General features: G+C 43.3%; 1 protein-coding gene across 3 annotated transcripts in view; it reads right to left on the bottom strand.

Annotated features, from left to right (window-relative positions):
- The window catches only part of UGT8 (UDP glycosyltransferase 8), a 95,640-nt gene that overhangs the window by 39,523 nt on the left and 33,396 nt on the right, over nucleotides 1–22,721 (bottom strand). For 2 of the 3 annotated variants that reach the window (XM_030192724.1, XM_030192726.1), the window contains exon 2: nucleotides 5,427–6,253. In XM_030192724.1, the coding sequence (XP_030048584.1) occupies nucleotides 5,427–6,251 (825 nt within the window). In that variant the 5' untranslated portion in view covers nucleotides 6,252–6,253. Of the gene's footprint in view, nucleotides 1–5,426; nucleotides 6,254–10,274; nucleotides 10,377–22,721 lie in introns of those variants that run through there. The other variant, XM_030192725.1, reaches the window with a different exon arrangement.

The following is a 22,721-nucleotide window of genomic DNA, read 5'->3' as shown; positions in this document are numbered from 1 at the left end:
TTGAAGATGGGTAGGGAGGGCGCATGACGTATGGGCTCAGGAAGGCTGTTCCAGGCATATGGTGATGCGAGGCAGAAGGGGCGGAGTCTGGAGTTAGCGGTGGTGGAGAAGACATCATTTTACCCAGGTTCCCACAATCATACACTTGGTGGGCTTATGATCACCCATGGTGACTTTAGATAACCTTTTGTTTCCCTCCTTCCCGCTAATCCTTTATCTTTTTAGGAGAGATTGCAAAAGTAATGTTTCTATCTTCCTCTGCTCCTTTTTATGATGTCTGTATTCTCCTTTTGCTAAATTTGTCCCCACCATATTGACTGTGTAAACCACTTAGATATTTTCATGATTCGGGGTTTGTCAATATAAACTGAACCTTGAACTCTGAGGAGAATGTAAGGGTGACAATATGGAGGAACGGAAACAAATCTCCGAGAACCTGGGAGATGTGGTAATAGAAATTGACAAATTAACCCTTTAGTGTCCAATGTTCCTATCAATCTGTTCCCATATGGCTTATTACGGGAACATTAGACAGAGCAGCAAATCATATGGACCCATTAGTAATCTGTAACCTAACATTAAACTCATCCACAATATGCCTTTCAGAAAACAAAGAGAAAAAATATCAAATCTCATTAAATAAATGAAACTCTGTATAATCCCAGAGGAAACGGGAAAAGCAGCAATGACTAGCTAGTCACTCCTGTAACTTTAGGCTAAATCCTCTGTCATATTCAACCGTACAGAAAATTTGTCTTCAGTTTGTCAGTCAACTGTACTTGCCCCCCACTTCTGTACCTATTAAAATGTACCAGTGTTAGCATCATATCTATGTTGATTGAATGTTCAAATGCGTGCCTGTCATGGTTTTTCATTTGTATCTGTTATATGATCATAAATATTCTGACATTGATCATATCTCTGTTACGTGATTGTTCTACAGTCCTATTACTAGGTTTCAATCTGCTGTTTCCAAGTTCACCTCAGTGACTGTATTTATGCTTATATTTGATCATTTTACTATTACTTGTAACTGTACGTTTTATGTTAAGCTTTACCTGCTGTACACCGTCCTGGGTGACCGTCTTCAGAAAAGCAGTTAATAAATCTCATTAAATAAAGAAATAAAATGTATCACTGTTAAGGCTATCATGATTTTTCTCTTTTTATATAAAATACTATGGGGCAATTTTCAAAGGCGCTTCTGAGGAAAATGAGTCTTCAGCTACGGTGGGGGGATAAAAGGTTAAGGGGTCAAACCTTCGAGATTCCCCTCTGTCCTATATAGAGTAAGAAGCCAGTTCTAGAAAGGAGCTCCCACATGGAGTTGCATAGAGGAAGTCTATTAGAGGCCATTTGACTTTCCTTAACAGAATATAAGTGTAACTGTGTGTCAGCACTTGCTCCAAGCCACACAGCTGGTCTAAATGTTTGTGCATAGATCCCAGAGCTATTCTGTTCTATAAGTTATACGTTTATTCATGAATCCCACCAATGTGTCACCCAGAGTCTGCCAAGGTCTGCACAACATGGAAACTATGAGCTGTCAAACATAACAGCAGCCATACTGGGTCAGAACACTGGTCCAACTAGCCCAGTATCCTACTCCCAGCAGTGGCCAATCCAGGTCACAAGTATCTGGCAGAATCCCAAACAGATGCACCATAAATTGCAAGATCCGAGACAACATGGTTTTACCAAAGGGAAATCGTGCCAAACGAATCTCATTGAATTCTTTGATTGGGTGACCAGAGAATTGAATCAGGGACGTGCTTTAGACGTAATCTACTTAAATTTCAGCAAAGCTTTTGACACGGTTCCCCACAGGAGGCTCTTAAATAAACTGGGCGGGCTGAAGATAGGACCTGGGCCCGAAGTGGTGAACTGGATTAGGAACTGGTTGACGGACAGACACCAGAGGGTGGTGGTTAATGAAATTTGCTCTGATGAGGGAAAGGTGAGTAGTGGAGTGCCTCAGGGATCGATGCTGGAGTTGATTATGTTCAATATATTTGTGAGTGACATTGCCAGAGAGTTCGAAGGTAAAGTTTGCCTATTTGCGGATGATACTAAGATTTGTAACAGAGTGGACACCCAGGGAGTGGAAAACATGAAAAAGGATCTGAGGAAGCTAGAAGAATGGTCTAAGGTTTGGCAATTCAAATTCAATGCGAAGAAATGTGAAGTGATACACGTGGAGGGGCATAATTGAATGCGAATGCCCATCTCCATGGGCGTCTATCTCCGAGAACGGGTACATGAAGGGGCGGGATAAACCGTATTTTCGAAAAAAATGGGCGTCCATCTTTTTTCCGATAATACGGTTTGTGCCAGCCAAATGCATTGGACTTGTGTGGATTTGAGCTGGGCGGTTTCGTTTTTCAGCGATAATGGAAACCGAAGGCGCCCAGCTCAAAAACAAAAAAAATCCAAGGCATTGGGTCGTGGGAGGGGCCAGGATTCGTAGTGCACTGGTCCCCCTCACATGCCAGTACACCAACTGGGCACCCTAGGGGGCACTTCTAACAATTAAAAAAAAAAAGAACTAACTACATCCGAAGTCCATAGCTCCCTTCCCTTGGGTGCTGAGCCCCACAAATCCCCCCCAAAACCTACTCCCCACAACTCTACACAATTACCATAGCACTTATGGCTGAAGGGGGGTGGTTTGGAGTGCTCCCATTTACCACCACAAGTGTGACACGTAGGGGGGGTATGGGCCTGGGTCCACCTGCCTGAAGTGCACTGCACCCACTAACAACTGCTCCAGGGACCTGCATACTGCTGTGATGGAGCTAGGTATGGCATTTGAGGGTGGCATACAGGCTGGAAAAAAAAAAGTTTTAAGTTGTTTTTTTTTTTGGTGGGAGGGGGTTAGTGACCACTGGGGGAGTCAGGGGTGGTCATCCCCGATTCCCTCCGGTGGTCATCTGGTCATTTAGGGCACTTTTTTGGGACTTGTTGGGCATATTGGATGGACCATGCAGGTCTTTTTCTGCCGTCATCTACTATGTTACTATCCCGCTCATTTTCGAAAGTGATCCCCGGCCATCTTCTGACATAAATCGGGAGATGGCCGGCGATCTCCTGAAACCAGCGAAATCGGTATAATAGAAAGCCGATTTTGACACCTTCGCCGCTTTCCCATCGCAAAGCTGGTGAAAATTCAAGGGGGCGTGTTGGCAGGGTACTGAAGGCGGGACATGGGCGTGTTTAAGAGATGGCCGGCTTTGCCTGATAATGGAAAAAATAAAAATGGCGATGACGAGCATTTCGCCGGTTTCACTTGGTCCCTTTTTATTCACGACCAAGCCTCAAAAAAGTATCCCAACTGACCACCGCACAGAATCGGGGAAGACCTCCCCTTGTTCCTCCAGTGGTTACCAACCCCTTCCCACCCTTAAAAAAAATAAAATAAAATAAAAAACTACAACATTTTTTTGCCAGCCTCAAATGTCATACCCAGCTCCATGACAGCAGTATGCAAGTCCCTGGAGCAGTTTTTAGTGGATGCAGTGCACTTCAGGCAGGTGGACCCAGGCCCATCCCCCCCCCACCTGCTACACTTGTGGTGGTATATGTTGAGCCCTCCAAAAAAAACAAACCCACATGTAGGTGCCCCCCTGCACCCCTTAGGGCTATGGTAGTGGTGTAGAGTTGTGGGGAGTGGGTTTTGGGGGGCTCAGCACCCAAGGGAAGGGAGCTATGCACCTGGGAGCTATTTTTTATTTTATTTTTTATTTTTTTTTAGAAGTGCCTCCTAGGGTGCCCGGTTGGTGTCCTGGCATGTGAGGGGGGCCAGTGCACTACAAATGCTGGCTGGAAGGACAAAAAAAAGCAGATCAAAGAAAATAGTTTATTGAATGACAACCAAACAAATCAGCTGATTTGTTAGGTTGCCATTCAATAAACTATTTTCTTTGATTGATCTGCTTTTCTTGTCCTTCCATCTTGGAGTTTGCAGATCATTTGCCTTGCTGTTTTCTTGGACCCTACAAATGCTGGCTCCTCCCACGACCAAAGGGCTTGGATTTGGCTGGGTTTGAGATGGCCGGTTTCGGTTTCCATTATCGCTGAAAATCGATCCCGGCCATCTCTGGCATTTGGCTGGGGCCAACCATATTATCAAACTCCTTGCAGTACACTTAGGTGGTTTCTGCACATAGGACAAGCAAGCTGGTTTTCAAAGTGAAACATAGACCAATTCTGTATTTCACATTCTTTACAAGTAAAGCAGATGTGGGGATTTCAAAATAAACTTTAGCAACATGTACAGACTTCTGTGCAAAAAAACATTTTCAGAACTTAAATCTAGGAAAAGTGGTGGAAGGGGGCAGAGGAATGGAAGGGTGGAATATAAGTGCTGGGCAGACTTATACAGTCTGTGCCAGAACCGGTGGTGGGAGGCGGGGCTAGTGCTGGGCAGACTTATACGGTCTGTGCCCTGAAGAGCACAGGTACAAATCATAGTAGGGTATACACAAAAGTAGCACACATGAGTTGTCTTGTTGGGCAGACTGGATGGACCGTGCAGGTCTTTTTCTGCCGTCATCTACTAGGTTACTATAAGGAAGGAAAAGATCTCCTCCCCATCTTAATCTCTCTTCTCCCAAGTTCCACTTCTCCTCTGTTGAACCAAAGTTACCAGACTTCTCTCTGGGTCCACTTTAGGGTCATCAGATCATATCTCTAGTGCTTCAGAATTACTGCTTGTTCAATAGCATTATCAATAAAGCTGAACCTTTCTGATCTCCCTTAATATGCAAAGATATGTTTTCCTTATTTACATGCAAAGTGTCTCTTCTAATAGCCACCAGTTCTCTTTCTTCAATACTTTGATAGATGGTGAAAGAAAATATTTGTTCAATGTTTTTGATTTTGTTTCTCACATTCCACCCCTGACCAACTGAAATATCAAACATGCTTCTCCTCAGCCTACTGGCTTTGCTACATTTCTGGTTTCAGATATTCTTTCATTCAGTGATGCCTTTTCATCCACCTCTTTTGGAAATCTCTACTTGTATTTACCTACACACCCACCCCAGTGACTCCCTAGCTACTCCTATCGCTTAACAAAATTGCTGTGGTACATGTCCAGGGTCCTGATCTTCCTGTGATACCTTTCTTCCTTTGTTCTTACATTGCCTGATCACCGACAATCTACTGTGACATTAGAAATACTTCCTATATTTGTACATACCAGATTAATACTGTCACCTTCGTTTGTGAATTTTTTTTTTTTTACTGTTTACTTAAGAAGTGTCCCTTGTAGGGAGTTGAGTGTAACACCTTTCAGTACTATGATTCTTTATGGACCATACAATACCACTCACCTCTGTGAACCTTAGTGTGATACGAAACATTACTCAGATTTCAGAGCTGATATTTTTCTGTGAAACGAATACTTAAAGAGCAAGGTGGCTTACTTCTGGTAATGGTCTGGCTGGTCTCGTAAGAATTCCTCCCACATAGACAACATTGGGTAGGGTTGGCCTTGGGAACTCTAAGGCAATGTCTGTGCACAGCATCCAAAAGCTTGATCCGTGGATCAGATCGAGCATGGACTGCTCTGGCGCCACCTTATGCCTCCGCTTTATCTGTTCGTATTTTGGGAGAACTATGAGAGTAATTCCTAATCTGGAAATAGCATAAACCACTGTGTTTTTAATCCTGTCCAATAAGTTCATGTGATCAGTAAGAAGTGAATTAAACTCTGGAACATAAGCTACAGGAGCTGGTGCACCAACCTCAGCAGGATACCATAGGCCAGTTGAGATCACGGCATATTTAACTCCAAGAAGATGGGCTATAACAAATCCACACATCTCATTAGGATCCACTAGTAGAAGGTCAAAGTTTTGCTGTTTGAGATTATTCATTAACTCCTGATTCCCAACCATCATATCACAGTTCCTGGAATAGTGATCCAGAATGTCTAAGAACTCCAATATCGTCAGCCTACCAGAGAAAATATTCCGCATTTTGGACTGCAGGAAGTCATCGATGGTGGTGCTGCTGTTGAAGATTCCCGGGTACCGCTGTAGCCCGTAATGATTTGATGGAGGTACATCCCTGCCTTCAGACACCAAGAATATTGTTTCATGGCCTTGTTCTTGCAGTGCTGATGCCAAGGTCTTGAAAATATAGAGATGGCTTTCAAACATGATTGGAGGCACAATGACAATTTTGGCAGCTTTTGTAATTCCAAGGGTACTCAAGAAGAGTATGAAGGGTAGCATGCAAAGGGTCATGGCTGTAATCAGAAACAGAAAATTGTTTAGCTTTACATATGAAGTGACGCTTATACTCTCAATGCTCACCTTATTTTTGGCATAAGGACAATCCAGGAAGTACTAAGCTTCTGCTTATTTCTAGTTTTACACATTGTCTCTGGCATGGGCATATATAATGACTGTTATCGCTTCATTATTTGTTCCTTTTCCCAAATTATCACTTTATTGAGGGACAGTAGCCAGAACACTAATCATTGCAGAGTGCCAGCCCACCTCTTTAACATTGCTTTTGACTTGTAACCACTCGCCTCCACCCTGTACACGTTAATTGATTTGCTTACTTTATTTGTTGTCTATTAGATTGTAAGCTCTATGTTTGTGCAGTGCTCCGTACGCCTTGTAGCACTATAGAAATGCTAAATAGTAGTAGTAGTTACTGTTTAGCTTCTTGTGCTATGACAGACAAAGGGAAAGTGGCAGGAAGGGAGCAAGAAACAGCTTGATGGGGAATGGGACAATAGATGGGGAAGTTAAGATGTGAAAGTCAGAAGAGGTAGAGAGGTGTTAAATATGAAGGTAAAAAAAAAAAGAGGACCATACAGGAAGGTAGCCAAAGTTCTCCAGGAATCATGGTGTACTCAACTAAATTAATGTAGGTGTATTATGATTTTTACATCTCTGCTCTATGTCACACTGAGCAACTTCATACCATTTGCCAAGGTGTCACTGATGTTGCCGGCTAAACGCCTACCAAATTATTTGCCCTGAATTTGAAAAAGGGTAAAACACAGTAACTATATTAAAAGAAAACAGCAGCGCAAGTGCTAAAATTAATATGCGTATTCAATAACACCACGTGTGCAGTGCCATTGTAGAAAAATTGTTAGTCTGACTATAGACCTAAGAACATAAGTACATAAGTACATAAGTAGTGCCATACTGGGAAAGACCAAAGGTCCATCTAGCCCAGCATCCTGTCACCGACAGTGGCCAATCCAGGTCAAGGGCACCCGGCACGCTCCCCAAACGTAAAAACATTCCAGACAAGTTATACCTAAAAATGCGGAATTTTTCCAAGTCCATTTAATAGCGGTCTATGGACTTGTCCTTTAGGAATCTATCTAACCCCTTTTTAAACTCCGTCAAGCTAACCGCCCGTACCACGTTCTCCACTAGAGCAGACTGAAGGTCTATCAAGCCCAGTATCCTGTATCCAACAGTAGCCAATCCAGGTCACAAATACCTGGCAAGATCCCAAAAGAATAAAACAGATTTTATGTGGGTTACCCTAGAAAGAAGCAGTGGATGTTCCCAAGTCCATCTTAACAGCTTATGGACTTTTTTTTAGGAATATATCCAAACCATTTTTAAATCCTGCTAAGCTAACTGATTTTACCACATTCTCTGGCAACGAACTTGCATTTAATTACACATTGAATGAAGAAATAACTTCACCAGTTTGAATTAATTTGGGGTTTAATTGTCCCCTAGGTTCTGCAGTTCAGCTGTCTAATACCAGAGAGAACCTCGAGAAGGCTGATTACATCTCAAAACTGACTCCATCCCTGAATAGAACAGTTCATTTATTCTTTAATCAAACCAAGGGATTGTTAACAGATATTAATAAAGAGAAGGAGAGATAGTTTAGTTCTAAAGATTATAAGTTTAATTCTTACTTACCCAAAGCTTATTACAGGATATTTTTACATGAAATCATCTTTATTTCTGAGACACCAAAGAATATACAAGTGGCATGTATAATCAATTCCAGCTGCAAACAGGTGCTATCTGGGTATTAGTCTTTTATACCACTCAAGGGTATACATGGGAAAGCAATTGGGTTTTAGCCAATTCTGGGGTGCTGCATTTGTTTCCCATGGAGAGAGAGTAGCCCATTCAGTATTTTATAGACCTGTATCATATCTCCCCTCAGCGGTGTTTTCTCCAAGCTGAAGAGCCCTAGCTTGCTTTAGTCTTTCCTCATAGGGAAGTCGTCCCATCCCCTTTATCATTTCCATCGCCCTTCTCTATACCTTTTCTAATTCCACTATACAATTTTTGAGATGCGGTGAACAGAATTGCACACAAAATTGGAGGTGTGGTCACAACAAGGAGCGATAGAAGAGCATTATAAAACATTCTCATTTCTTTCCTAATAATTCTTAACATTCTATTTGCTCTCTTAGCCGCTGCTGCACACTGAGCAGAGGGTTTCAAAGTATTAATGATGACACCTAGATCCCTTTCCTGGTTGATGACTCCTAATGTGGAACCTTTCATGACGTAGCAATAATTCGAGTTCCTCTTTCCCACATGCATCATTTTGCACTTGCTGACATTAAACGTCATCTGCCAGACGCCCAGTCTCCTAGTCTCATTAAGGTCCTCTTCTAATTTTTCACAATCTTCTTGAGATTTAAGAACTTTGAATAACTTTGTGTCATCACTAGTTATTCCCATCTCTAGATCACTTATAAGCATTTTTAAAAGGCAAAACATCTACAGCCTGTGACATGTTTTACAAATGTAGGGCTGGATGTATAAGCATATTGTAAAAATGACATTTCTCTGCCCCCAGAAGACATAAAAAAAACCTATCAAAAACATATGGCACCTGAACAGCAATGTCTCTAAAGATTGCACTGTGAAATGTGTAAATAGAGAAGTGCAGCCAAGGGTTCCCATGAAGCTGAAAATCACTCACATGAGCCCACACCATTATGCCCTGCTCCCATTGGACAAGTATATAGCATTCATGAGGTCCCTGCAGGACCCTGGTATAATTTCAGTGTCTGCAGAAGAAAATGTCTAGCACTGCCTATGGTGGTGTTACAAAAATGTATAGTGCGTGCAAAATATTTATTTATTTGGATTTTACTCACATATTTTTCAGTAGTAGCTCAAGGTAAGTTACATTCAGGTATACTGGGTATTTCTCTGTCCCTGGAGGGCTCACAATCTAATTTTGTGTCTGAGGCAATGAGGGTTAAGTGACTTGCCCAAGATCACAAGGAGCAGCAGTGGGATTACTTTAGGCCTAAAGGAAATGGTCTCTGCACAGGTCATTTTCAGGCCCAGCTTTGCTCCTTATAGATATTAGCATGTTTAGAAAGACTTTTGACTCTATAATATCTGTAATGCAGCACTTTGTATGCCCAGCCACCAGTGAATGAATAACTGGCTTTGCATTTTGAAATGAATATGTTAAAGGTACCGGTGTAGATCCCTGGACACCCCCACCAATCATCTTTTCCGTTTTATAACTATTTACTATTGTTTAATGCAGAAACACTGTATATAGAGGGGCTACAAATAAAGGGAGATAGAAGGATGAGAGGGAAGTAGACGGTAAAAGAGAAAGGGTGGTAATGAAATCAGAGAGAAGCCTGAGCTACAGAATGGGGAAATTATGCAGGTGTCATGAATGTGTCAGAAGCTGGACAGCTTTGCCCGAGAGGAACACCTGCCTGAGGTCAAGGTATTCAGCCCTGCCTCTGCTACTCATTAACTTTACGTGCCAGGCAATACCTCTCCTATGGGTGAAGTGTTAAAGAAAAAGGTTTAATTATTAATCTCTTCACTTATACAGTCAGTTGGTGTATATTAGATGGAAAGGTTTGACCAATTATGCTGAAGAATTAAGCTAACTACAATCTGAAAGGATTGAAACTACCCACGATCTGAGCCCAAAACACACAAAAGAGAAAGAATCTCAAATAATCCTTCAGTGCAGTGAGGTAATGCTTATAAAACTCCACCACAGACCATTACTGGAGTACAATATCTGAAAAATCACTCTGAAGTCAGCTTTGCGACCAATGAAGGGAAATGTAGAACTGAAATTACACAACCACCTGATGCCAAGTTTAGTCTAACAGATTTTGTACCAAGGCAAAAGCTACAACTGGCCTAAGGTGAACAAGTATTTAAAAATGTTTCATTTATATATATTTTTTGGAAGTGGTGTATTTTATCTTAGACTTACTTAATTCACGCATTCTAACAAAATGGAAAATATTTCTGTGTTAGGTAATAGGATACCTGAAACTGACACTACTTGTATAACTGTGACTTTGTGACATTTTCACACACGCATGTGCGCTATAAAATCTTGCAGGTTGGTATCACAGCTCTTCTTGGCCGTCACCTTCAGTTCCCACTAGCTAAATGGTGGTGAAGAGAAACAGAAAATTATTTAGATAAACTTGATATACCACCTAAGGTTAATGGGTAGATCTAAAGGGTTTACAATAAAAATGTAAATAATATGAAAAGAGCTCCAATATTTCTGACAGGAAAAAGTTTTCATTCATTCATACTAAATGAAAATTAGTAACAGAGGCGTAAAGAGAAGAGGATAGCAAAGAAACCTTGAGTTCGTAGAGAGAGGTTGTACCCATAGCAGCAGAACTCCCTAGGTGCCATTTTTCATTGCAGGGTTAAACTTTTTAAATAGAGATCCGGCTCAGATTTCAAGTGGCAATGGATTTCCAGTGAAATGGGGCAGTTAAGTAGAAAACACAGCGTCTGGTAGATTTGAGTATAGCCTCTTTATGGTTGGGGAGTGTTAAACGATAGTCATTTATGGAACGAAGCAATTAAACTCTCAAATGTGTTGCTGGAGAATGCAGTAAAAGCAGTTAGATTAGCAGGGTTTAAAAAAAAAGGTTTGGATGGCTTCCTAAAGGAAAAGTTCATAGACCATTATTAAAATGGACTTGGGGAAAATCTGCTGCTTATTTCTAGGACAAGAGCATTGTCTTGTGACCTGGATGGACCTTCAGTCTGTCCTAGTATGGCAATACTGTTATGGCAATGGGTTAAGTTTGTGGATAATTCTTTGTCTGATTGAAAGCCAATGATATTTCTGAAATAGAGGAGTAATTTGATCTGATTTTTTAGCGTGAAACTAAACTCAGCACTATTTTGTAGTGTTTGCAAATGTTTAAGGATATAACATGGGACCCCTAGATAAATAATATTACAGTCTGGAAATTAATAGTGATAGAATGAATGAATGAAATGCTTTGTGATCAAAGTATTTCCTAACATAATTGTCAGACATGGGAAGCAACTGCTTGCCCTGGGATTTGTAGTACGGAGTGTTGCCATGATTTGGGTTTCTGCCAGGTACATGTGACCTGGCTTGGCCACTGTTTGGAAAACAGGATACTGGGCTAGACTGACCATTGGTCTGGCCCAGTATGGCTACTCTTCTATTCTTATTAGCAGAAACATTCCATGTTACAATTCACAGGGAAGCAGTTGCTTCCCTTGTCTGTCTCAATAGCTGACTATGGACTTTTCCTCCAGGAATTTGTCCAAACCTTTTTTAAACCCACATACGATAACCTTGTAAGGTCCCACCCAATTTGCTTTTACTTTATTCTGACAAAACTTACAACATCCTCCGGCAAAAGTTTCCAGAGCTTGAAAAAATATTTCTTCCTATTTCTTTTAAAAGTATTTCCATTTAGCTTTGAGTGTCCCCTAGTCTTTGTACTTTTGGAACAAATAAGAAAAAAAAATGTACTACACTACTCAGGATTTTGTAGACCTCAATCATGTCTCCCTTCATCTCTCTCTTTTCCAAGCTGAAGAGCCCTAACCCCTTTAACCTTTCATCATACGAGAGGAGTTTCATCCTATCACGAAATGCCTAGCCACCTGTGCCATAGGTTGGCCATCACTGGTTTATCCCAAGAACAGCTCAGATCCACCTGCACCTGCCACTTGTGCTCCAGTACTAGCACCCTCCTCCCACCAACTGGGTCACAACAGCCTCTGGGCAAGTCTCCCGCTCTCAAATTATTCCCAGTGATTTCTAGGTTACTGGGTCCACACTCCCAGTGGTGCCACAGTTCCCAGAAATCACTCCCAGACCTAACACACAAACCACCAGGATTCTTTAACAAACTAAACAGGTTTATTGGAACAATGAACAAAAAAAATATATGCAATCAGCAAACAACAACAGGTAACTGAATTATGGATCAATTATAATGCTAACTAAACATTTACATACGGTCTAAATTGTACCTGGGAAGATCAGGACATGTAATTCACCAAGCCTCAGCAAAGAGATCTGTCTCTCTTTTCTCCAGGGCTAAGACTGAAGCAACAGTCAGTACTACTAGGTAATTTTTCAAACTCCAGGCCAATTAGAGCCCAGTCAACAAGATTTAAACGTATACTGGTGCTTGCTTCCTGCTTATGTTAAAGGAAAAGAACATTCAGTTCCCTGTAACAGCTTTACAGCAAAGAAACACCACCTGCTGGCCAAACAGGAGAAATACACTTCAGGACATAATTAAAACAGGAAAATATCTAATACAGTGTGTTTTAAGCCTGTAAATTGTTTCTTCATACCTCCCTCCTCAAGAGAGAAACCCTGCACTGCAGCCTCCACAGACCGCTGATTGGGTCTCGACAGTCCAATGTCAGGGTAGTTCTGGCTTTTCCTTCCTGGAAAGACCATCAGCTTTTCCATGTTCATTGCCCTTCTGGTGCTTATAACAGAAGTTTTTAATCACACTCAGCACATGCTAACAGTTTTAATCCTGCATGCTTCATTTTGTAAATAGTGAAGAGGATCTTCTGACAGAAGCTTTTACCACACTCAGCACATGCTAACAGTTTTAATCCTGTGTGTGTTCTCTGGTGCTTTGTTAGCTGTGATTTGTGAACAACATTTTTCTACATTCAGTACATGTAAACAGTGGAGCTTTTTTCTTGGTTGAAGCTACTATCATAACCAGGACATGAAAATATTCTATTATCAGTGTTTTTCTGATATTCTGTAATGTTTACTTTATTGTTACAGCTTTTCCTATATTCTATACTTTTACATGGTCCAGTTTTATTGTTTTTCAGGTGCTGCATTAGCTCCTTTTTCATACTGAAATCTCTCTCATACTTGGGAGCATGTGAAATGTGTCTCTTTTATACATGTTCTAGTTCACCTTTTAAAAAGAAAAACAAAAAAGGCAACCGTCTACTTGCTACATAAAAGTCTGTTATAAAAAGTAGACCGATACACAAATATAAAAACAAAGAAATAATTTATTCAAACCAAGATAAAAGCAGTACCCGACGTGGCCACGTGTCGCCCTCAGGCTGCTTCAGGGGTAAAACTACAAATAAAAAGAGTGATATCTCAAGTATTATATATATACAGTGGTGGAAATAAGTATTTGATCCCTTGCTGATTTTGTAAGTTTGCCCACTGACAAAGACATGAGCAGCCCATAATTGAAGGGTAGGTTATTGGTAACAGTGAGAGATAGCACATCACAAATTAAATCCGGAAAATCACATTGTGGAAAGTATATGAATTTATTTGCATTCTGCAGAGGGAAATAAGTATTTAATCCCTCTGGCAAACAAGACCTAATACTTGGTGGCAAAACCCTTGTTGGCAAGCACAGCGGTCAGACGTCTTCTGTAGTTGATGATGAGGTTTGCACACATGTCAGGAGGAATTTTGGTCCACTCCTCTTTGCAGATCATCTCTAAATCATTAAGAGTTCTGGGCTGTCGCTTGGCAACTCGCAGCTTCAGCTCCCTCCATAAGTTTTCAATGGGATTAAGGTCTGGTGACTGGCTAGGCCACTCCATGACCCTAATGTGCTTCTTCCTGAGCCACTCCTTTGTTGCCTTGGCTGTATGTTTTGGGTCATTGTCGTGCTGGAAGACCCAGCCACGACCCATTTTTAAGGCCCTGGCGGAGGGAAGGAGGTTGTCACTCAGAATTGTACGGTACATGGCCCCATCCATTCTCCCATTGATGCGGTGAAGTAGTCCTGTGCCCTTAGCAGAGAAACACCCCCAAAACATAACATTTCCACCTCCATGCTTGACAGTGGGGACGGTGTTCTTTGGGTCATAGGCAGCATTTCTCTTCCTCCAAACACGGCGAGTTGAGTTCATGCCAAAGAGCTCAATTTTTGTCTCATCTGACCACAGCACCTTCTCCCAATCACTCTCGGCATCATCCAGGTGTTCACTGGCAAACTTCAGACGGGCCGTCACATGTGCCTTCCGGAGCAGGGGGACCTTGCGGGCACTGCAGGATTGCAATCCGTTATGTTGTAATGTGTTACCAATGGTTTTCGTGGTGACAGTGGTCCCAGCTGCCTTGAGATCATTGACAAGTTCCCCCCTTGTAGTTGTAGGCTGATTTCTAACCTTCCTCATGATCAAGGATACCCCACGAGGTGAGATTTTGCGTGGAGCCCCAGATCTTTGTCGATTGACAGTCATTTTGTACTTCTTCCATTTTCTTACTATGGCACCAACAGTTGTCTCCTTCTCGCCCAGCGTCTTACTGATGGTTTTGTAGCCCATTCCAGCCTTGTGCAGGTGTATGATCTTGTCCCTGACATCCTTAGACAGCTCCTTGCTCTTGGCCATTTTGTAGAGGTTAGAGTCTGACTGATTCACTGAGTCTGTGGACAGGTGTCTTTCATACAGGTGACCATTGCCGACAGCTGTCTGTCATGCAGGTAACGAGTTGATTTGGAGCATCTACCTGGTCTGTAGGGGCCAGATCTCTTACTGGTTGGTGGGGGATCAAATACTTATTTCCCTCTGCAGAATGCAAATAAATTCATATACTTTCCACAATGTGATTTTCCGGATTTAATTTGTGATGTGCTATCTCTCACTGTTACCAATAACCTACCCTTCAATTATGGGCTGCTCATGTCTTTGTCAGTGGGCACACTTACAAAATCAGCAAGGGATCAAATACTTATTTCCCCCACTGTATATATATATATATATATATAGTCATAACAGCAAATGATAAAATAAAATACAATAAATGCATTACACATTCAAAAGTAAAATGGAGGAGGAGATAAGACAAGATACTTTCCAAACATATAAAAGTGTATAAAATCAGGGGTGATCAACATACCCCTTCAAAAAAAGCCTAAAAAATTTAAAAAGATATACATTAATTCCATCTTGATCAGCCCATGTATCACAAACTCTACATCTCACCAGTCAGCTCAATTAAAATTCACATCATATCAACAATTGACTATATTTTATGGTGTAAAGCATTCAATTACTCACTGTTATAAATCTTCTACAAATAGACCACCTTGAATCCTAAAACTTTATCAGCCTTTACTATATAACATCAAAAGACATGGCTGCATAAATGAAACTAACTTTCAAAAGACCATAACTCATTCTATAGTAAATATACTTATACATCTGCTTTACTCCATGCTGCCATCTCCCATAACATCACAGATTAAAGCTGACTACTTGTCATCCGACACTGCTCTGGATCAAAATGCAACAGCAATACCATCTGTGCTGTGGCTTCCCATTTAAAAAAAAAAAAAAAAAAAAAAAGAGAACACACTATTTCTCCCTCAATCACCAAACAAGCTCATTCTTACTAGATATACTTGTACATCTACTTTACTCCATGCTACCATCTCACAAACATCACATAGATTCAAGCTATCTACTTACTGTGCTTGTTAACAGACACTGCTCTGGATCAAAGTGCAACAGCATTACTATCTGTGCTGTGGCTTGCTATTTTAAAACCTCATATCCAGGAGGAGCTGACTGTCTTGGTACATGTGGGTACCAATGACATAGGAGAATGTGGGAAAGAAGTTCTGGAAGCCAAATTTAGGCTCTTAGGTAGAAAGCTCAAATCCAGATCCTCTAGGGTAGCATTTTCTGAAATGCTATCCGTTCCACGCGCAGGGCCCAAGAGACAGGCAGAGCGCCAGAGTCTCAATGCGTGGATGAGACGATGGTGCAGGGAGGAAGGTTTTTAGATTTGCTAGGAACTGGGCAACATTCTGGGGAAGGGTGATCCTATTCGGAAAGGCTGGGCTCCACCTTAACCAGGGTGGGACCAGGGTGCTGGCATCGGCATTTAAAAAGGAGATAGAGCAGCTTTTAAACTAGAAACGGGGGGGGGGGGGGGGGGGGGGAGCCAGTCGCTCTAAAGTGCATGGTTCAGGATAAGGTATCTTTCAAAGATATCACCAAAACAGGGAAGAAAGGGTATCCCGATAGTGAGGTTGCAAAAGAGATCGTAGTAGATCAGGTGTCCTTAAATAAAAATAAAATCAGACAAAAGATTGCAAATTAATACTGTCAAGTACTGAGCATGATGTAAATAGGAACAAACAAACATACTTTGAAATGTCTATATGCAAATGCCAGGAGCCTAAGAAATAAGATGGGAGAGTTAGAATATATTGCACTAAATGAAAAATTAGATATAATAGGCATCTCTGAGACCTGGTGGAAGGAGGATAACCAGTGGGACACTGTCATACCGGGGTACAAATTATATCGTAGTGATAGGGTGGATCGAATTGGTGGAGGGGTAGCATTGTATATTAACGAGAGCCTTGAATCAAATAGATTGAAAATTCTGCAGGAAACAAGACACTTCTTGGAATCACTGTGGATTGAAATTCCATGTGTAAAGGGGAAAAGGATAGTGATAGGAGTGTACTACCGTCCACCTGGCCAGGATGAACAGATGGATGCAGAAATGTTAAAGGCAATTAGGGACGCAAACAAACTGGGCAACACAATAATAATGGGTGATTTCAATTACCCTGATATTGACTGGGTAAATATAACTATCACAGTCTGGAATGCATTGCCTGAAAGGCTCCGCTTAACACAAGACTACCTCTACTTCAGGAAGAAGGTTAAAGCTTGGCTCTTCAACCAAGCCTTTAATAGAAGTAACTAACTTGTTAGTCTCGCTCACACACAAGGATTGACTCGGGCTGCACATACTGCAGTGGGACATGTTTATCCACTCCTACCCTAGTTGAGATAATATTTAACTATCTCTCCGACCTCATGTGCAACTTTCTTCAAATCAGCCACATTACTTTCTAATTCTTCCTACTTTCTTACTCAAACGAGTAAAGCCTTTCTTCCCAAGGGAAATATTCCGTAACCTGGTACAACCAATGGTACTAACCTGCTTATTTTCGAAAGAGAAGAGAGGCCATCTTCCGACACAAATCGGGAGATGGCCGCCCTTCTCTCAGGGCCGGCCAAATCGGCATAATCGAAAACCGATTTTGGCCGGCCTCAACTGCTTTCCATCACGGGGCCAGCCAAAGTTCAAGGGGGCGTATCGGCAGTGTACCAAAGGCGGGACGGGGGCGTGCTTAACTGATGGGCGCCCCCAGCCGATAATGGAAAAAAGGCCAGCTCTGACGAGCATTTGGTAGACTTTACTTGGTCCCTTTTGTTTCACGACCAAGCCTCGAAAAGGTGCCCAAACTGACAAGATGACCACCGGAGGGAATTGGGGACGACCTCCTCTTACTCCCCCAGTGGTCACCAACCCTCTTCCCCACCCCCCTAAAAAAAACAACAACATTTTGTGCCAGCCTCTATGCCAGCCTGAAATATCATACCCAGCTTCCATGACAGCAGTATGAAGGTTCCTGGAGCAGTTTTCAGTGGGTGCAGTGCACTTCAGGCAGGCGTACCCAGGCCCACCCCCCCCCCCCACCTGTTACACTTGTGGTGGTAAATGTGAGCCCACTAAAACCCACTGTACCCACATGTAGGTGCCCCCCTCAACTGTAAGGGCTATGGTAGTGGGGTTCACCACACAAGGTAAGGGAGCGATGCAGCTGGGAGCAATTTGTGATGTCCACTGCAGTGCCCCCTATGGTGCCCGGTTGGTGTCCTGGCATGTGAGGGGGACCAGTGCACTACAAATGCTGGCTCCTCCCATGACCAAATACCTTGGATTTGGCCGGCATTAGTTTCCATTATCGGCAAAAACTAATGCCGGTCATCTCTAACCTCGGCCATCTCTAAGGGCGGCACAAATGTTGAGATTTGGCCGGCCCCGACCGTATTATCGAAATGAAATATGGCCGCCCATCTTGTTTTGATAATACACTCAGGTACGCCGCCTTCCGGGGCTGGCCTTAGAGATGGCTGCCGCCGTTCGATAATGCCCCTCCACGTCACCTAGACTACTGCAGTGGAATGCAAAGAACCAGTGGCGTTCCTAGGGGGGGGGGGGGGGTGGTAGGTGCGGTCTGCCCCGGGTGCACGGCACTGGGGGGGTGCCGCGCGCCTATCCTCCATTGTTCCATGCTTATTCTCTGCCCCGGAACAGGTTACTTCCTGTTCCGGGGCAAAGAAGAAGCATGGAACAATGGAGGGCAGGCGTGCGGCACCCCCCCCCCTCCAGCGGCATGCACCCAGGGGGGGGGCGCTGCAACCGGGGGTGGGGCGCATCAGCGATCCGCCCCGGGTGTCAGCCCCCCTAGGAACGCCACTGCAAAGAACAAATTAAGAAACTCCAAACTGCCCAAACCACTGCAGCCAGACTCTTATTTGGAAAAACGAGATTCGAAAGCGCCAAACCCTTACAAGAAAAACTGCATTGGCTCCCAATCAAAGAACGAATTGCGTTCAAAATCTGCACCTTAGTTCATAAAATTATTCATGGTGAGGCCCCGGTATACATGGCAGACCTCAAAGACCTACCAACCAGAAATACAAAAAGATCAACACGCACATACCTAAATCTCCACTACCTAAGCTGTAAAGGACTAATATATAAAACAAACTATGCATCCAGCTTCTCCTATATAAGCACGCAACTATGGAATGCACTACCAAATGTCATGAAAACAATGCACGACCTAACAAACTTCCAGAAATCACTAAAAACCAACTTGTTCAAAAAGGCATACCCAAACGAGCCAACTTAAACACCTGAACCCTGCAACATAACGAAATTAATACTAGAACTGGACAAAACCTAACTATTGCTCCTTGATTACCTAATCTATTCTGTCACTCATGAACTCTAACAATACCACGCTGTACTTGCCATACCAGAATTGGCGATCGCCATCACGGTACTATGTAAGCCACATTGAGCCTGCAAATAGGTGGGAAAATGTGGGCTAGAAATGCAATAAATAAATAAATCTATATGTTACAACTTTGCCTTACTCCTCACTACCAATTATAATGTTCTAGTACATATTGTGTTGTCATTGCAAGCAGTATACCATAGAAGAAAAAGGAAGGGGTTCACACCTTCCACAAATCCAACAAGGAAAACAAATGCAGAGTGGAAAAAAATACAATCAGAACTCACGGAATGAACTCCAGACTTTATTAGGACCCTACACGGTCCGTGTTTCGGATATAAAGCCTTCATCAGGGGTCTAAAAACATAACATACAAATAGAATGAGAATAATATATATGTTAAAAATCAAAATCATGTTAAACAAGAATATTGTTTCAAGCAAAAGCATATTACACAACACCTCTCTGTGCTTGTTTGCTTTCTGCCTGGGTCTTGGTTTGTGTTCCTCTCGCCCTATGGTGGTCAGAACCGGTGGCTGCCATAGACTTTCTTTCTGGTCAGGTCCGGTCCAGATAATCCAGCCCTCCAGAGTTGGTTTGAAGTTTGGCAGCTAGCCTCACGATTCCAGCAGCTGAGTTTCAGCAGCTGATGGGTTTATTAACCACCTGGAAACCTTCTGAGTTTGCCTTTGCATCGTCTAAGGTCCCTTGTTTGTTGGTGCTTTGTTGCACTTCTGCCTAGTCTGGTTTCTTGTATTGTTCCTTGTCTTATTCTAGTTAGTCTGTGTGTAGTTTAGCTTAGGTTTATTTGCTTACTTCCCTAGTTTTGTTTCTGGTCTGTATTCCTTGTCTAGTTTCTGTTTGTCTGTGTCTCTTGCTTAGTGGCTGCTCTGCAGCTTTCAGTCCTGTCTCTTGTCTGTCAGTATTTGTACCCTGTTTTACTGGCTGCGTGGCAGCTTTCAGTTCCTGTCCTTTAGCTTATCCATTTCCTGCTTTGTGTAGTATTGTCTGTCTGTGAGTCCTAGCCCAGTTTCCTGCCTTGCTGCCCATGTATATTCCTTTCCCCTCTGACCCTCAGTCCCTGTTCAGCCTAGTTGGTATCCAGTGCCTGCCCTGTCCTTTAAGTCCTGCCAGCCACCTGCAGCCAGGGGCTCAACTCCCGGGGAAGGGCGGTCAAGCGCAGGTGAAGTCTAGCTGTATCTGTCAGAGTTCTGCCTTGTGTCTGGGTGTGGGGTGGTTTTGCCTGCCACTGCTGCTCCACGGCAGTGGCCTAAGGGCTCACTAACCTAGTTTCTGCCTTGAAAGCCTGACAATAGGAAACAATGTCTCAAACAAAATAAAAACTGATATTTAAAAACTAATGTTTAAAAAAACACAGAAAATATAACATTAGCCATGTAAGATGTCCATATGCCGCCTAATGAATTTAATTTAGAACATCTTTGAATTGTATACATACACTATGGCATTTGGATGAACCCACAAACCGAGAATAAACAACATAGTAACATAGAAGATGACTGCAGAAAAAGACCTGCACGGTCCACCCAGTCTGCCCAACAAGATAAACTCACGTGTCATTTTTTGTGTATACTGTCAGCTTGTCATATCAGTCGACACCTCTAGGTGTTGGCCCTTTCTTGCTCCGCTCCGGGAACCACCTCCGCACCGCTAGTATTCCTCCTAGCTGTTACTCAAACACAGATCATGCTTCCTCTGCTAGGTTCACTCTAGCCAGCCGTCCTCTACTTTTGAGCAGACCAAGCATTCACAGTTCTAGGCCAGCAACTCAGCCGATCTGATCCCTGGCTTCTCTCCAGCCAGGCTACCAAGCAAAAATGCCTCCGTACTGGTCCTGTTCCTGGCACAGGCACCTTCAGTTCATTTCTCTACCCAATGCAGAGTTCTACAACAAAGTTCAGCTTTCCAGTTCAAATGCTATTCAGTCCCAAACTTTCTCACTGCTGTATGAATTCCCCTAGGTTTAGCAATGACTTCTCAGCTAAACCCAGAGACCCACCTCCCTCATTTGTCAGCACTCACTCCTGACAACCTCCCGCTCAGGTCTAGAATTCATACCGTGTGTTTTCCAGGACTTACTTTTCTTCAGTTTCCCTCTGGCCACGAGCAAAAGCTGAGATATCCATCTCCTCTTGCCCCCCTTCCTCTTCTCCCACTTGCCAGTCCATATGCTCGGTCCCTCCCTCCCCCAGCAGGTGTTCCTCATTCCCTTCCTCAGATCTCATTTCCCAATCAGCCTCCTCCCCCTGGCTCCTCTGCGAAGGGAAGTCCTCCCTCTCTTGTTTCTTCCTCAACTCAGGCTCCTGGGACTTGTAGTTTCCCCTCTCCTCCCTCCCTCGGCCCTGCTCGGCCTTCTGGGTTCGGTAGTTTCTGTAGTCTCCCTCTTTCCCCTTTTCCTCCCTACATGGAAGAAGGGCACCTTTTCTCCCCTGCCGCTTCTGCTTATCCACCCATTCCTCACATACCCCCCCCCCTTAAGTGATGGCTAGCCCGCTTCTTCCCCCTTCCTTCTCCTTCAGGGCTAGCAATCCTACTCAACACGTCCACATGTGGTAGCAACCTCCCTGCTCTATGTTCAATGTGATATTGAAAGGGTTGCAATGCCAGATACCACCTCGTCAGTCTAGCATTGCTATCCTTCATCTGCGCTAACCACTTTAAAGGAGCATGGTCAGTAAACAACTTGAATGGCCGTCCCTCCAGATAAAACTGACATTTCTGTATGGCCCACTTTACTGCCAGACATTCTCTCTCAATGGTTGCATACTTGGTTTCATGAGGGAGCAACTTTCTGCTCAAATACAACACCGGGTGTTCCTCCTCCCCGTAAACCTGTGATAGCACTGCCCCCAACCCGGTGCCAGAAGCATCCGTGTGCAGAACAAATTCCCGGTCAAAATCCACGGCCCTAAGTACTGGTTCCTCACACAGTGCTTGCCGAAGTGCCACAAATGCCCCCTGCTCTGCATCCCCCCACCTTAACCGATTGGGCTTATCTTTTTTTAACATTCCGGTCAAAGGAGCGGCCAAAGTAGCAAAGTGAGGAATGAACCTTCAATAATATCCCACTAGCCCCAAAAACCCCCGCATTTGTTTCTTGGACTCCGGGCGGGGAAACAGTTGAATACTTTCGACCTTACCCTGTAATGGCCTTATGTGCCCATTCCCCACCCTATAACCCAAATATTTCACCTCCCTCTGAGCAAAATAACATTTCTGGGGGTTGAGAGTCAGCCCTGCGTCCCGGAAAGCCTTCAGGACCTTCCCCACCTGACACAGATGTGACTTCCAGTCCTGGCTATGAATGACATCTAGATAGGCCGCTGCATATGCCTGATGTGGTCTCAACACCTGATCTAACAGGCGTTGACAGGATGCCGCAGCAGAATTCAAGCCAAATGGCATCCGTTTGAACTGAAACAGGCCGAGAGGCGTACAAAATGCTGTTTTCGGCCTGGCTTCCGCAGAGAGCGGAATCTGCCAATAGCCTTTTGTCAAGTCCAAAGTTGACAAAAACTGGGCTGTCCCTAGCCTATCCAGCAATTCTTCTATCCTCGGCATCGGATACGCATCCGGAACAGAGAGGGCATTAACTTGGCGGAAATCAATA

The sequence above is a fragment of the Microcaecilia unicolor genome, chromosome 2 (assembly GCF_901765095.1).
Source record: "Microcaecilia unicolor chromosome 2, aMicUni1.1, whole genome shotgun sequence".
Classification (NCBI taxonomy): Eukaryota; Metazoa; Chordata; class Amphibia; order Gymnophiona; family Siphonopidae; genus Microcaecilia; species Microcaecilia unicolor.
Note: the sequence above shows the minus strand (reverse complement) of the source record. Positions and strands in the feature narration are given on the sequence as shown.